The 16,015-nt window shown below is 39.5% G+C and overlaps 1 protein-coding gene across 1 annotated transcript in view; it reads right to left on the reverse strand.

Moving 5' to 3' along the window:
- Nucleotides 1–16,015, reverse strand: part of CPE (carboxypeptidase E) — a 95,087-nt gene that overhangs the window by 8,691 nt on the left and 70,381 nt on the right. The window contains exons 4-6 of the mRNA XM_019744660.3: nucleotides 9,659–9,776; nucleotides 5,299–5,481; nucleotides 1,481–1,620 (exon numbers count right to left, since the gene is read on the reverse strand). Coding sequence (XP_019600219.3) covers nucleotides 1,481–1,620; nucleotides 5,299–5,481; nucleotides 9,659–9,776 — 441 coding nt within the window. The remainder of the gene's footprint in view (nucleotides 1–1,480; nucleotides 1,621–5,298; nucleotides 5,482–9,658; nucleotides 9,777–16,015) is intronic.

The following is a 16,015-nucleotide window of genomic DNA, read 5'->3' on the forward strand; positions in this document are numbered from 1 at the left end:
AATTTTTAAATTGATTTTACACTTTTTAAAAAACATTGAGTCCATATATATGTTTAATGTATATATGTGTGTGGACACAAAATGTGTCCCAAAAATTGTGTATACATTTTAAGAAAGGAAAAAACTGTATTAATTGTAATACTCAATATATACTAATAACAAAAGATGAATACAAGTCACGTTTGACTTCTGCAATTACAAGAGGAGCTCAAAGTGGTTACCATCAGCATCCAGACACTTCTGATTATGGCGAACTACTGCTTGAGCAATGTTGACTAAAGTGTCCACTTGTGTACATTTTTTTGGCACCCTCAGGGTATGTGTGTGTGTATGTGTGTGTGTGTGTGTGTGTGTGCATATATGCAAAAAGCTATATAGTTCTTTAACAGCACTTATTTATATCAACTTAGTTTAAAAACTAATCTGGACTATCTGCTGGCATGTGAAACTAACGTCATGCTACTTGACTTTGGGTATAAATGGTCATATACAGAATGCAATTTGAAAACCGTCAAGGCACAACAAGCAAGGATCAGAGTCTTTAGATCTTTTCTTCCACCATTGCCCCTGATGCCAATGTCTACATAGTATACAGGGGTGGGGTTGGCAGGGGACTGGCCTGGGTTAAGTCTGAGTAGGTAAGGTATTTTATTCTAACAAATAGTGAGACGCTCCAAAATTCTGTATACACCCCATTGGAATGGCTACATAAGTGACTCAGGTAAAGATCTAGGCTGATATCATGAGAAGCGATAAGATACAGTGATTCTGGAATTACACAGACTGGATTCTGGCTCAGTGACTTCAAGCAATTGTTTAAAATCTCTGTGCCTCTGATTCTTCATTTTTAATTCAGGGATGATTATGACAATATTATTCTCCTCATAGAGTTGTTGTGAGGACCGAATATATTAATTGCTACATGTAAGGCATTTAGAAGAATACCTGGGAAACAGTAAATGCCCAATAAATTAAGCTATCATTATTATTATTATTACTACCTCAGATTCAGCTGAATTTAGTGTGAGACATATGGGCACAAAATTTAAGGATGCACTTACTTCTAGATGCTGACCCCATACTTGTATGGCCCTGAGAGTGAATGCCTCCTTAAATCCTCGATGCCTCACTTACCTCATGCTAACACTGGTCCTGCCTGGGATGTCTGACAAGCCCCAGGTGATCAAAGTGGAGAAGGGTCCTAGGATTGCCCTTGCTTAGAGCAATATAAATGAAAAGAGAGTTTTATTTCACTTCTCCACAACCCTCCAGTTTAATCATTTCTCAGTGAATATTTGTAAACCACAAAATCCATGAAAAATGAAAGCTTATTTGAACCATTACTGACACATTTTCCAAATGTAGCATCCTCATTCTGGGTCAGATGGATTCCCCTAGACTGGGCTCCCCTCAGGAGACTATTGTAAAGCAGGTTTAAATGCTCTTAAATCTCCCATTTTACACTGAAAACTGAGTTTACCTGCTCAAGATAGCTAACGAGGGAGTTTTTGTTATCTTCCCAGTAGCTCTTCAAAGTCTCTTCAGGTGGGAACTTTTCACAGCTAAGCTCCACAGTGATCTCGAAGCAATTGCTGCTGAGGTAATTGAAGTCTTGCATTCCTGCCAAGACACCAAAGGGAAAGGGAAAGTCAAAGACTAAAACCCTACACAGGCTGTTCTGCTAAAATGAGAGCCAAGTATAAAAGATACGCCAACTTTGGGGAGCTTGTGGGAAACCATGAGGAAAATCGCATGCCGTAGGGCCAGAACAACATACTTGAGAGCTTGTTACTACCTTAAAAGCACAAGGCCTCTCAGCTTCTTAAGTAATAATTCAGCTTAATGCATTGCTGCTGTAGGGAGCAAGCATTGGCCACAGTCCAGATTGCTGGATTCAGCTTCAAAGAAGACAACAGGGGAATGATATCACCAAAATGGCAAAATTGGAGTGTTCTACTGTTCCCTCCCCACAGAACACTGATTTTGACAATCACCCATGAATAACGAGCCTTTTTGAAAGGCCAGGATTCCAATGGAAAATTTCTAGTACACCATTAGAGCCAAAAAAAAAAAAAAAAAAAAAAATCCAAGATTGAACGCATTGAAGAGAGTAGGAGGAACAGTTTCACTTTACCTTCTCTAAGGTGGCACAGCTCAGTGCCAAAGCAGACCTAATTTGTAACATGAAAACATTCAAAAATATAAAACATACTAGTAAAGGTTATTAAATAGTCAGATTCAGAATACTTTAATACTATAATATGGTGGTGTGTTAATCACTGAACTTTAGTACAAAGGCTAAAGGAAAAAATATTAAAAATAATAGTGATTTGTTAATGAATACACAATGTAAAATGTGTAACCTGTGATATCAAAACATAAAATGTGGGTGGAGGGAGGTAAAAGTGTAAGCTTTTGTTAGGATATTACCAGTTTAAAATTGACTGTCATGCTATAAAATGTTTTATGTAAGTCTCATAGTAACTATAATGCAAAAATCTACAGTAGATTCAAAAAAGTTAAAGATAAAGATATCAAAGTGTTTCACTACAGAAAATCCTCAATTCACACTGGAACAGAACAAGAAAGGAAGTGAGGGACAAGGGAACTACAAAACAGACAGGAAACAATAAGATGGCATTAGTAAGTCCTTACCTATGCAAGTTACTTTAAATGTAAATAGATTAAATTTTCCAATCAAAAGGCATAGAGTGGCTGAATGGATAAAAGCATAAGACCCAACTATATGAGGGTGTCTACGAGAAACTCACAACAGCTTTAAGGACACAAATAGGCTCAAAGTGAAGGGACTAGAAAAAGAGATTCCATTAAAATGTAAACCAGAAGAGAACAAGAGTAGCTATACTCCTATCAGGAAAAACATAGTTTAAGTCAAAAACTGTAATAAGAGACAAAGAAGGCCATTATATTAAGATAAGACAGTCAATACATCAAAGTTTATAAATATCAAAAAGTATATGCACTCAACACTGGAGCACCTAACTATATATATTAAGCAAACACTAACATATCTGATGGAAGAAATAGGCAACAACACAATAATAGTAGGGGACTGTAATACCCCACTTTCAACAATAGATAGGTCATCCAGACAGAAAATCAATAAGGCAACACTGGTCTTGAACTATACTTTAGACCATATAAACCTAACAGACTCATACAGAATATACCATTCAACAGCAGCAGAATACACATTATTCTCAAGCACACATGGAACAATCTCCAGAATAGATCATATGATAAGTCACAAAACAAGTCTTAGCAAACGTAAAAAGATTGAAATCATACCAAATATCTTTTATAACCACAATGGTATGAAACTAGAAATGATTACAGGAGGGAAACTGGAAAATTCACAAATACATAGAAAAGTAAACAATACACTCCTGAACAACCAATGGGTCAAAGAGGAAATGAGAAACTGAGTATCTTCAACAAATGAAAATAGAAACACAACATATAAAAGTTATGGGCTGCAGCAAAAGCAGTCCTAATGGAGAAGTTTATTGTGATAAATAAGATCTCACAACAAATGACCGATTAATTTGGAGTCACCAAATGCTGGTTCCCTGGCCTCAAGGGAGGACAACCCTGCCTGTAATTTACGTATGCTTGAGGCCCTCCTTCCAATGGCTTAGGTAAGACGTGGCCAGACTGTACCTGGGACCACATCCTTGCTCAGCTCTGTCTCCTTCCTTATTTTCCTCAATAAGTTATGAGCACCTAAATCACTGTCTCAGGCTCTGCTTCTAGAAAACCTGACCTAATACACTAATTTTATTCACTTCATAGAGAATAAAGAAAGTCAAAGCTGTCTTTTACTGCTTGATTACTGTGGAACATAATCATTAACTATAATTAAAATTATTAGTACTATTATTATCATTCTTTTATTGATATAGATTACTTGATATTCTGTTTACAGAGGGTGCCAAAAAAAGTATACACATTTTAAGAAAGGAAAAAACTATACTAAAATTGTAATATAATGAATGACGCTTGCATTCATTTGATTAACGCCATCTTTTGAGCAAACGTCATACTACACATTGCTACCATAATTCAATACAACTTCTAAAAGTAATACACAGATAACACCTATTAAAATGTGTACATTTTTTTGGCACCACCAGTGTAATGCACTACTTGTCCCAAAAAAAGGTAATTCCAAAGGAATTACTAAAGTTTTTTATAAAAATTGAAGTACAAAATTACTTCCCATCTGATGAATTTGACACAGTCTAAATCCTAAAACCTGACATAGATCTTATTTCTCAAGCTATTCAGGGAGGGGAGTACTAAATTTGATCTGGCCTGATGTAAAATATTAATTAAAACAGAATAAAAATATATCAGAAAGAAAAAAATCAGGAAGAATATTTTTCTCAGGGCATAATTCAATTTTAGTATATGTGCTGCCGAAGCGAGCACCTCAGGGCATAATTCAACAAAAGAAACATATTCAACCAAAACCCTACAATTAGTTAGTGCTGCTACTGCCCTAATTATCTTTTTCTTTTACAGGTGGGCTTAGAAAATTGTTCTTAGTCCAAGAGAGGGGGAATAAAAACTGTATCAGTGTCTCGATTTCACTCTTCGTTCTTGGTAGAGGCAAGTCTTACACAACTGGGATTGGTCTAGGGAGCCATAAAAAAAGAGCTCTGCATGGTTCATGTTGGAGCAAGGGAACCACGAGAACTGCCTTGGATTTCTAGAAGATGCATCCTCCAGCAGCTGTGCTGTAGTGGGCTTTTCCCTTTTCAGACCCCACAAACAGTGAAGAGCTTCCTGATCTAATAGTACGTATGACAGTAATGAATATAAAATAAATATTTCACATCAAATCATCTGTCATTCCATCATTAAAATAAAAACAAAAAAGTTATGTGGGCCAAGACAGGCTAAAGGCCAAAGCCTGCCCTCTGAAATACACATTTACCTACAGTCAAAGCATGACTAAAATAATCAGGACGCTATCTTATTCCCTAAGGCTAGAATTTGAAAAGTAAGGGTAGTTAACCATATTCAATTTATATTTTCCCACTGGACGTCTTCAATGCATTTCCCTTACCTCTTCAATTCACATCTTGATTTTTAAAAACCAATAAAAATAAAACTATACATAATAATCATTCACACAGAAAACTAATTTTAATGGATGAACTATAGATTCAATCAATTTCCTAGTAACTGAAGATGACTAAAGATTCTCTATATCCAATTGGTAACTATAAATAAGCCAATATCACATAGTGAAAGAGCAAAATGGAAACTTACCGCCAGGTACGCTGTACCAAGCAGCTCCATTGGTTGTTCCATCTACAAAGCTGCTATCATCATCATTCTTGCGACATGGTGGCCGATTGGGGTCCGCCATGGGTGGGTTAAAAGAGGAGTATGCACGAGCCAAGCTTTGGAAAATGGCATCATCCGGGCAGGAGCTATATTCATGTGCACTGCCTAGAAAATAAATCCACAGGGTTAAAAAAATGGACACAGACCAAGGAGCACTACATGTTTTCTGCAGGGTGATTCAGTGTTGATCTCTTGCTGATAGCTTTCTTCAGCTGCTTCACTATGGGAAAGGTGTGAAAGTTTAAGTACTCAACAATTACACGTATCTTCCAGGTAACATAACTTCCACTGCTAATACCGCAAAGTAAAAATTAAATAGAATGTACATGTTACTTAGGATTTTAAAGCTTCACAAGAAAAGGCGGTAAGCTCACAATAAATTGGGCCTGGGAGGACAGTAAAGAGACATCCATTGTTAAAACTTTTTTTTTTTAAAGATTTTATTGGGGAAAGGGGAATAGGACTTTATTGGGGAACAGTGTGTACTTCCAGGACTTTTTTCCAAGTCAAGTTGTTATCCTTTCAGTCTTAGTTGTGGAGGGCGCAGCTCAGCTCCAGGTCCAGTTGCCATTGCTAGTTGCAGGGGGCGCAGCCCACCACCCCTTGCGGGATTAGAGGAATTGAACTGGCAACCTTGTGGTTAAGAGCCCACTGGCCCATGTGGGAATCGAACTGGCAGCCTTTGGAGTTAGGAGCACGGAGCTCTAACCGCCTGAGCCACTGGGCCGGCCCCCATTGTTAAAATTTTTAATTTAAAAAATGTATTTGTAAAATTGGCAGTTATAAAATAGATGTAAAGTACAGCCTAGGGAATATAGTCAATAATATTGTGATAACTATGTATAAGTATAGGTGGGTACTAGGCTTACCGGGGTGATCACTTTGTAAGGTACATAAATATCTAATCACTATGTTGTACATCTGAAATTAATGTAATACTGCATGTCAACTGTAATTGAATTTTTTTAATTTTAAAATGTACTTGTACCAACCTCACAGCCACTATAAACCAGTGTCACACTGTGGGGGCGGAGCCCCAGAAAGCAGTTTCCAGGCTCTCGGCCTCACATAGACAGGTGCTGGCTCAGGTAGTAAATGGCCAACTGTGATTGCATGGCCATCAGCTGTGGCTAGTTGGCCGTCAGCTGTAACCAGTGAGCCATTGGCCACAATATAACTGCTGTGGCTACGGAGAGAAGAAGGAAGAGAAAGAGAAGAAGGATGGGGCTAGCAAGGAGATGGCGGCTGGGCTGGCAAGCGTGGATGGCGGTTTGCGGACAGTGTGTATCCAGCCTCCAGTGAGAGTATAGTGCCGCCAGAGAGAATAAAGTGGTATGACTCCCCTACCTATGGCTCCGTGGGTGTTCCTTTTTGGCCTCACCATATCCTGCGTTCTTGTATGGGGAGCGGGAGCAGAGACCCCGCAGGCCTCCCTGCATGACAAATGGCGCAGCGAGCAGGGTCTCCGGCACGACACATGGCGTAGTCGGCAGGATATGGTGCCGGCCAAAGCTCTCCAAAGGACGGTGGAGCAGTTTGTGTGTATGAACACTCAGTCTCAGGAAGACCAGGAGGAGCAGTTGCCGGAGAGCTGGACCCCCGTGGAGGGGTGGGAGGACGTGGACGGTTCTTCCACCAGCACAGGAAAAGCCATGCAGCTGCTGCAGAGATGGAGCCCCGTGGAGAGATGGAAAGATGTGGACGGTTCCCCAACCAGCACAGGCCGGAGAAAGCGAAGGTCGTTGCAGTCCTGTGGGCCGGGGAAGTTCCTGCTCAGGCAGCCCGGATGCAGGACTTATAGTCCCAGGAGGTAACGCTTGCTGAGTCCTCCGTGGGAGATGAGGGTGAGGTCAAGGTCGTCCCTCACCCCCAGGACAGCCCTGGCGAATGACTATGGACTATGGGGAATTTCCTTCCATCCCTAATTTAATGGACCGCTTGACTGTTTGTTTGGGAACTGTTGTTAGTGGAACTGGGGGATATTTGCTTTTGTCTCTTGACTGGCCGCCATTGAGAATATGTAAGCACCTTGATTGTGAGTCGCTGTTGTTCCAGCAGGGTACCCTGAGAGGCACAGAGAGAGTGGCAGTGCGCTGAGAGGTCTGGCTGAGCCCTGAAGATACCCTGGCTGTGCCCAGGAAGTCGGGCTGTTCCCAGAGAGAGTAGTAGAGCCCTGAAGGTACCCTGGCTGTGCCCAGGAAGTCGGGCTGTTCCCAGAGAGAGTGGCAGTGCCCTGAGAGCCCTGGCTGAGTCCAGGAAGTCTGGCTGAGCCCTGAAGGTACCCTGGCTGTGCCCAGGAAGTCGGGCTGTTCCCAGAGAGAGTAGTAGTGCCCTGAGAGCCCTGGCTGTGTCCAGGAAGTGTGGCTGTGCCCAGAGAAAGTGGCAGTGCCCTGAGAAATCCTAGCTGTGCCCGGGGAAACTAGTGGTACCCTAAGAAGTCCAGGAAGTCTGGCTGTGCCCAGGAGTACTGGTGGTGCCCTGAGAAACCCTGGCTGTGTCCGGGAAGACAGGTGGTACCCTAAGAAGTCCAGGAAGTCTGGCAGTGCCCAGGAGTACTGGTGGTGCCCTGAGAAACCCTGGCTGTGTCCGGGAAGACAGGTGGTACCCTAAGAAGTCCAGGAAGTCTGGCTGTGCCCAGGAGTACTGGTGGTGCCCTGAGAAACCCTGGCTGTGTCCGGGAAGACAGGTGGTACCCTAAGAAGTCCAGGAAGTCTGGCAGTGCCCAGGAGTACTGGTGGTGCCCTGAGAAACCCTGGCTGTGTCCGGGAAGACAGGTGGTACCCTAAGAAGTCCAGGAAGTCTGGCCGTGCCCAGAAGCACTGGTGGTGCCCTGAGAAACCCTGGCTGTGCCCAGAGAGCCTGGCTGTGTCCAGGATATTGCATTCACCCCCAGGCTCCTCGCACAGGTCCCCTCGCGGAAGACGCTTGTCGCGTAGATTGTGAGGCGAGAGCCTGTAGGGGTGGAGTGTGGGGGCGGAGCCCCAGAAAGCAGTTTCCAGGCTCTCGGCCTCACATAGACAGGTGCTGGCTCAGGTAGTAAATGGCCAACTGTGATTGCATGGCCATCAGCTGTGGCTAGTTGGCCGTCAGCTGTAACCAGTGAGCCATTGGCCACAATATAACTGCTGTGGCTACGGAGAGAAGAAGGAAGAGAAAGAGAAGAAGGATGGGGCTAGCAAGGAGATGGCGGCTGGGCTGGCAAGCGTGGATGGCGGTTTGCGGACAGTGTGTATCCAGCCTCCAGTGAGAGTATAGTGCCGCCAGAGAGAATAAAGTGGTATGACTCCCCTACCTATGGCTCCGTGGGTGTTCCTTTTTGGCCTCACCATATCCTGCGTTCTTGTATGGGGAACGGGAGCAGAGACCCCGCAGGCCTCCCTGCATGACAAATGGCGCAGCGAGCAGGGTCTCCGGCACGACACACACATATTTTTTTAGTATCTGAATTTAGAATTTTAAAAAATCTATGTGTATTATGGAAATAAATAATATGTTTTTGATATACTGTATTCTGATTCATGTATTATAAAATATGCTAAGCTTTTAAATTTCCCAGCTGTTGACAAACCACAAAATCTGTAAATTTTAATACTGTTTCACCAAAGACTTTCTACAAAACTCAAAGTTTCCAATCCCTAAAATTATCATCCTGTGTTTAAAAGAACTAACTCTTTAAAGTCCCCTGAGGATCAAGCCAAAGCAGGAAACTTCCCGGAGCAACAAAAATGAAGCTGAAAATATCTGTCTGGCTAAAGCTTGCTATGCCTGGACTTAACTAAAACCTGTTAGAGAAAATCAAAGCACCACTTTCTTCCCTGACACACTATAAACGGTTCCAGATGCAAAAGGATGAGAGAACGATAAGACAAACGTGGAGATCCACCTGAGCCCCAATGAAGCACCAAGAGGCTGCCTCCATCTTTAAGCCATCTTGTACACAGAACTATATAACATCCATAATCTCCCCATTTTACCAGGGGCTAAAAGTGCCCCAAGTTCATGACTTCTGTTGTCTCTCTTACTCTTGTTTGCGTATTCTGTCAAGATTACATTTCTCTTCAGCTAAATATATATTTTTAAAGTTACAGTCCTCTTCTGCCAAATATATATGCCAACGCTACACAAAACAGTTAGGGGATGTTCCTGTTAAACATATGTATTTCTACAGGCAAAATCACTTTATGACCAGTTCTCTAAAAGAATATTCTAGAAATCATCCTTCAGAGCCTTGTAAAGTAATTGTAACCCTTAAACCAATCAGAGAAGCAGAAAGAATACCTACCACTCCGGGTCTCATCATACGGGTAATTGGCCACAAGGTCTCCTCCGTGGAGATTGGCAGAGAGCACAAAAGGAATATCCATAATCCAGTGAATGACAGCCTTGGTCTCAGGTGCAAGCTGTATTAAAGATTAGAGATTAAAGATTATAAATTTGGTCACCATTGGTGAGATCACTTGACAAAAAAGACATAGAAAGGGTTTAAAAATACTGAAAGCTGGTCAACTACTTTGTGGTTGTTTTCATAGAAAAAAAAGATTCCTGTATGAGCAGCATTCCCCATCTCTATCTTCCTCAGACTTACAATAAAAAAAACAAATTTAACAGCGTTTAAATTCCCTTACAAGTTCTACTTTTAAGGCCTGCCAGCTTTTCTCTCTTTGAAAACCAGCATGCAAATCACTTACAAATTTTGGAATATCTCCATCTGATATTTCTGATATTTCAGTGTTAATAATAAGTAAGGATAAGACACAGAGAAAAGAAAATAGTTGAACCACTGTTAAAGAGAAAACCACAGGCCCAAAATGGCATCACTTGTGCTAAAGCCTATGCTATCAAACCTATATTTTACACCTGAGCTATTGCTATTTCAACCTCTCCCAGACTTAACCGACCAGTCCATGGTCAAGCACTAGTAAAGTAATCTACCAGGTGGGCCCTCTCCTTCATGCAAAGAAAGAAGAGGCGATATGTATGGAAAAACCCTTGCTGTTCCCTTCCTCCCAAAAGAAGATATCCTGGTCTAAAAATCAATCCTTTCTTTTGGTTTGTTAATAGTTCCCTTGCCCCTTCTTCCTAGAAAAATTTCACATTTTGTGCAACTCCTTGGAGCACCCTTCTAGTTGCTAGATGGAAGCTATCAGATTCATGAATCACTTCATAAAGTCAATTAGATCTTCAAATTTACTCGATTAAGTTTTGTTTTTTAACACCGCAGAACAGGGTCCTTTCTCTATGGTGGTTCAATTCTAGAAACACATGGTAGATTTTATTTCCAATTTCTGCTTACTATTTTTCCAATTCCCTTCAACTACTTTAAACACTGTCCCTATAAAAAATATTAGGCTGGGTCTCTTTCAGAGCTCACTGTAAAATACCGGTTTACTTTGGGACGATCCTCTTAAATGATAAAACAAAGGCAAAAGTTTTAGGAATTCATGTTGTCTTTTGAATGATTCAGAACATTTCATATCTTGGAAGCAAAACAAAGGAGGAAAGAAATTTACAGCAAAAAAATAATCTGGAGCAAAAAGCTTCATATTTTAAGTGATGAGTTTTTAATAGCAACTAGGAAGACTCTCAAATTCCCAAGTACTTCTCTGATTATATATAAAAGCTTTACTGGAGATCCTTTCTGTTCTTTGGGACAGAAAATCTAACAGCGTCAGTAGAGTTTGATGGTTATAATAATATCTTGTAGTTGTACATCTCTGTTCAATTTATGAGTAGCTCTCACATGCACTAATTTATTGAGCTTCACAACATCCCCGTTGGCTTGACAAAGGTATTCATCCCCATCTCACAGGGAGGAATCTGAAGGTTGGCTGTGTTAATAACATGTGCAAGTTCATACAGCTAAGAATCAATCCAGTCTATGAAACCATAAAGCCCGTGCTATTTTTAGTATATGAGCTTTAATGTATCAAAACTATTTTATTTTTCACATAGGCTACTCATAACTGTGGAACAGTGTCATTTAGAATAGGGTGTTATTTTCATTATTATTTGTTTGGTTTATTTTATTCTCACCACACACAAACACACACAAATGTTCATTGTACAAAATGTATAGGAGACAAACACAAAGAAGAAAGTTAAAATTACCAATAGTTTTACTACCTAAAGATACCCACTGCTAACATTTTCATGTATCTCTTTCTCAGTCTTTTTCCAAAGCACTTATATAATTTTTTAAATGTTATAATTTATATATCATTTTGTACCCTGCCTTTTTTGCTTGATAACACCTATCGAACACCTTTTCGTGTCTCTGAATACCCTTCTAAACTATGATTTTAAAGGCTGAGTAGTCTCCAATGCATGTTCATTCTTAAACTTAAACAAAATAATAGCTAATACTTATGAAACACTTTCTGTGACACACGGAATTCTCACATCCACCCTATGAGATTGGGGCTACAGGTATCCCCATTTTACCGATAAATAAACCGAGGCATAGAAATGTTAGGGAACAGCATGAGGCCACTCAGTTTAGAGGTGGAAGAGCCTGGACTCAAGCCCAGCCAGTCTGGCTCCAGAGCCATTGCAATGGCACTAGCAATCTCCAATTGATAGGAGGGGTTGCAAGGAAATGGGCAATGTAGGGTACAAACTTTCAGTCATATGATGAATAAGCTCTGGGGATCAAATGTGCATCATGGTGACTTAATACTGTATTGTATACCTGAAATTTGCCAAGAGAGTAGATCACAAGTGTTCTCACCACACACACACACACACACACATACAAAAGAAACTATGTGAGGAGATGGACACGTTAATTAATTTGGTTGTGGTAATCATTTCATAATGTGTATCAATTCATCATGCTGTACACCTAAAATATATACAATTTTTGTCAATTATACCTCAGTAAAGTTGGGGAAAACATCTCCAAAGATTGGGTACTGGGTTGTTTATATATAAAAAAAAAAATTACTGCGAACTTCTTTGCAGCTACTCTTTGTGCAGATCTATACTTGCCATAGAGAAATCTCTAGAAATGAAATGACTTGACCAAAAGCTAAGCACATTTTAAAATTTTATAAAATGTATCCCAAACTGCTTCTCTGTAAGATACAACAATATACCCAGCAGCAGTATGTTAAACTTTCCATTTCTAATCATTCCTATCAATATTGTATATGTTTTTTAAGTTTGTCGCTTTGATACATGACGAGTAGAATTTTTAAAATTTGTATTCTTTGATTAACTAATAAAAACAGAAGAGTTTTTTTTATGTTTAATGACCACTTATATTTTTTCTTTGGTAATATATTTATACATGGTTTAGCTGATTTTTCTATAGAAATGTATATCTTTTCTTATTAATTTGCAAGAGTTGTTTATTTAGTAAAAACATTAATCCTGTATCTTACCACAGATTATAAATATTTTCTAAGTTTGCCATTTGCCTTCTAAACTTAATAATCATTAAAATATAGAACATTAAGATATTTATGTTGTCAAACCTAAGGATCTTTTCTTTATGGTCTCTTCCTTTCCTTTTATATTTCATTCATTTATTCATTCAATAACTATTAAGTGGCCCTCATGTGCCAGTTTCTACATAAGCGATTTAAAAAGTTCAATCCCTCTCCAAAAATTATATATTTACCAAAGTTTTATTTAACTAGGTTTATACTTTTTAAATCGTAATATCTCTAGATTTTTTTTTGATCTATGCTGACATTTGTGAGATGTATTTGTCTCAATTCCATTTATTGAATAATACATTCTTTCCATAATAATAGACATAATTAAATTTGTTTCTAGAGTTCAAGATAATTTCAATTAAGTCCAGCTTAAATTTTGATTTAAATCAACCTAAAAATAACTCCTATAGGAGATTATTAAAATCTATAATGTGCATGCTTTCTTTGTATTGAATGTATGGTTTATTAGGCCCAATTGCTCAAAATGGCATTAATATTATATGATAGGAGTTTAAAACACATCCTTCTACAATATTCTATTCAAAAGTTTTTCTTTTACAACTGAATTTATTTTCAGTCCTCTTCCTGTACACCCCCCTCATTTTCTCTATTTATTATACTCAAGCCCAATGATAGGTACTGACAAATATTTCAACGAGTTCGGAAGAGACAGAAATCTCTGTGGTTTGGAGAATCACTGAGGACTTCAGGAAGGAGGTGGCACTTCGCTATGTCTCAGGGAAAAAAAATAAGGATTTGGATAAGAGGAGAAGGGAGACAAGAGTAGTAAAAATAAGGAAGGAGGGCAGTACACAAGTCAGCAAATATTCCCTGGGCGAAGGATTGGCTTGCCTCAGGAGGCAAAGCCATTCTGCAGCAGGCTGTACTCTGTATTTATTATTCACCTGAAATGGTTCAAAAGGGTGTGTATGGCATACTTCCACTTATTTATAGCTTGATACATGCATAAAAAATAATTTTGGAGGATGCATAGCAAAACGTGAATGGTGGTCATCTAAGACTATAGGCCAATAGGTTATTTTTCTCCTTATTTATGTTTGCTTTAACTTTGCGTTTGTAGTAAAATACTAATTTTGTAATTAAACATTTTTTTAAAGAAACTGTGTTTTGAAACAATTTTAAAGATATAGTCCTGGATACACAAAGTCGTGTGGGACTAGTAGGCCTGGCCTACTTTTAGTTCTGACAGGCATACTGCTGCTAACACACGTTACCAGTATGCTCAAAAATAATCAAGCAAATTCCACAATTTGATAAATTAAACTAAGTTTCTCTTTGAGTATAAATAGAGTCTTTTAAGTGAACTTAATGCTGAGACCCCCTAGGTGATGTAATTATATATTTAAGTGATCCATAGAGAAGCTTCTAGAGCACCCTATGGTCAAGCCCTTAACAGAATCTAGGGCCTATCTTTAAAACTTCCATTTAAAGACTGTAAATATAGCTCAAATGTTATGCTCTACAATTAGATGGCTTTGGCTCTTAAAATATATTAAAGCTATATTTATTCTGTTTTCTTCACAACTCTAACCATTAAAGACAAGTATAAATTTAATAAAATTATTTGCTTTATTTTAATCCACTCTGTTTCCAGGCCAAGGCTCGTGTTCCAAGCCCAGCTGACAATGGAAGTCACCCAACTGAAGAGCTCAAGAAACAACTTAGCAGGAAGAAATGCAGGAGAGCAAGAGAGCTTATATTCAGAGAGGTTCAGGAGAGCAAGAAGAGCACCCGGAGAGCTTGGTAAAAATATTGATTCCTTTCCATCACCCACCCTTGCAGCATACACACCCCACACCTCCTCAGTGGGAACCCACAGAAATCTGCATTTTTAACCTCTGCTTCCTAGCACATGGATCAGAAACCTTGAAATTTAAAAAACACTCTAAGGGATATAGATATTAGGCTGAGAAGGGGAAGGGGGAGAGGGAGAATGTGTAGTACAATTAATGAAACGCCGACCATGTCTGGTACCAGGCTGGGTCTAAACACTGTCTCAGTCTTAATGACAAAGATGGAAAAAGGAGAAGATGAGCCAGATGTGGGTGATATCATCCCGTGATGATTTAGCAGGTTTACTGAAGATTTAGTGTAATGCAAACAAAGCTTGCTTCTATTCCAGACAAGACACTAAACTTCAATTTTTATATATTTCTCTTTAATTTACCTTTACCCAGAAAAAGTATTGGCATTGAGATTTTTTAACAAATCTTTTTTATATAAAAGCTATATATATATATATATATATATATATATATATATATGCTCTTTTAACATTTTGAAAGTACCATGAACGTGCCTCTTTTAAATAAGCATGGCTTCAATTAGAAATGTGAAGACATATAATATAGAGATCATACAAGTATGATACAGGTTCAGTTGGGAAAGAGGAAGGTAGTGCTGGCTGAATAATAACGGCACTTGCACAAAGGCTGCCAATCAAATATCCTGTCAACATGAGTTTATTTCTCGATTCTTCTATGATAGGTGACAGGAATTATTTTTCTCATTTCTTAGATTTAACAAAGACAGCATTGGCAGGTGAATGCAAGCCCTGGGGAAAGTATGTGTGCTAACATCGGTACTGGGCTTCCATAACAGTTTTTCATTGCTGTCTAACCCTCATAGTTTATCACACAGCACTGCCCTCTTTTCACCTCTTGTTACCCCAGCCCACCCCCAGCCCTCTGCCTTTCCAGCTTCCCCACCCAAAAAAATGGCTGGGGCGCTGAGGAACTGCAAATGCAGCTGTGACTCAGAAGCAGGAATGCTTCAGTCACTCACTTAGCAGGTCTTGCCAGAATCCTCAGCCCCTGGCAGCCCTTCCCTCATACCGGGCCCCACTTGTAAGCTCAGCCCAGGTTTCTGGAATGAATCCTAAGTACAGGCAGGAGGTTTTAAGAACTTCAGACCAGCAATCTGGGACTCCCCAGCTCCTGACTCCTCTACCCCGTGTCCCAAGCACATGATGCATGCTCTCTGGAACTCCAGCTGTTGATATTCAATGGCTACATTTTTCAGATATTGTGATTTGCTTGCCAGATTGGAATGCATTCATTCATAATAGGCCCTCAGCTTACTACTACATTTCCCCAAAAATAAGACCTAGCTGGACCATCAGCTCTAATGCATCTTTTGGAGCAAAAATTAATATAAGACCCGGTATTATATTATTATAT

Source organism: Rhinolophus sinicus, chromosome 15 (genome assembly GCF_057876585.1).
Source record: "Rhinolophus sinicus isolate RSI-liver-muscle chromosome 15, RSI-T2T, whole genome shotgun sequence".
NCBI classification, from domain to species: Eukaryota; Metazoa; Chordata; class Mammalia; order Chiroptera; family Rhinolophidae; genus Rhinolophus; species Rhinolophus sinicus.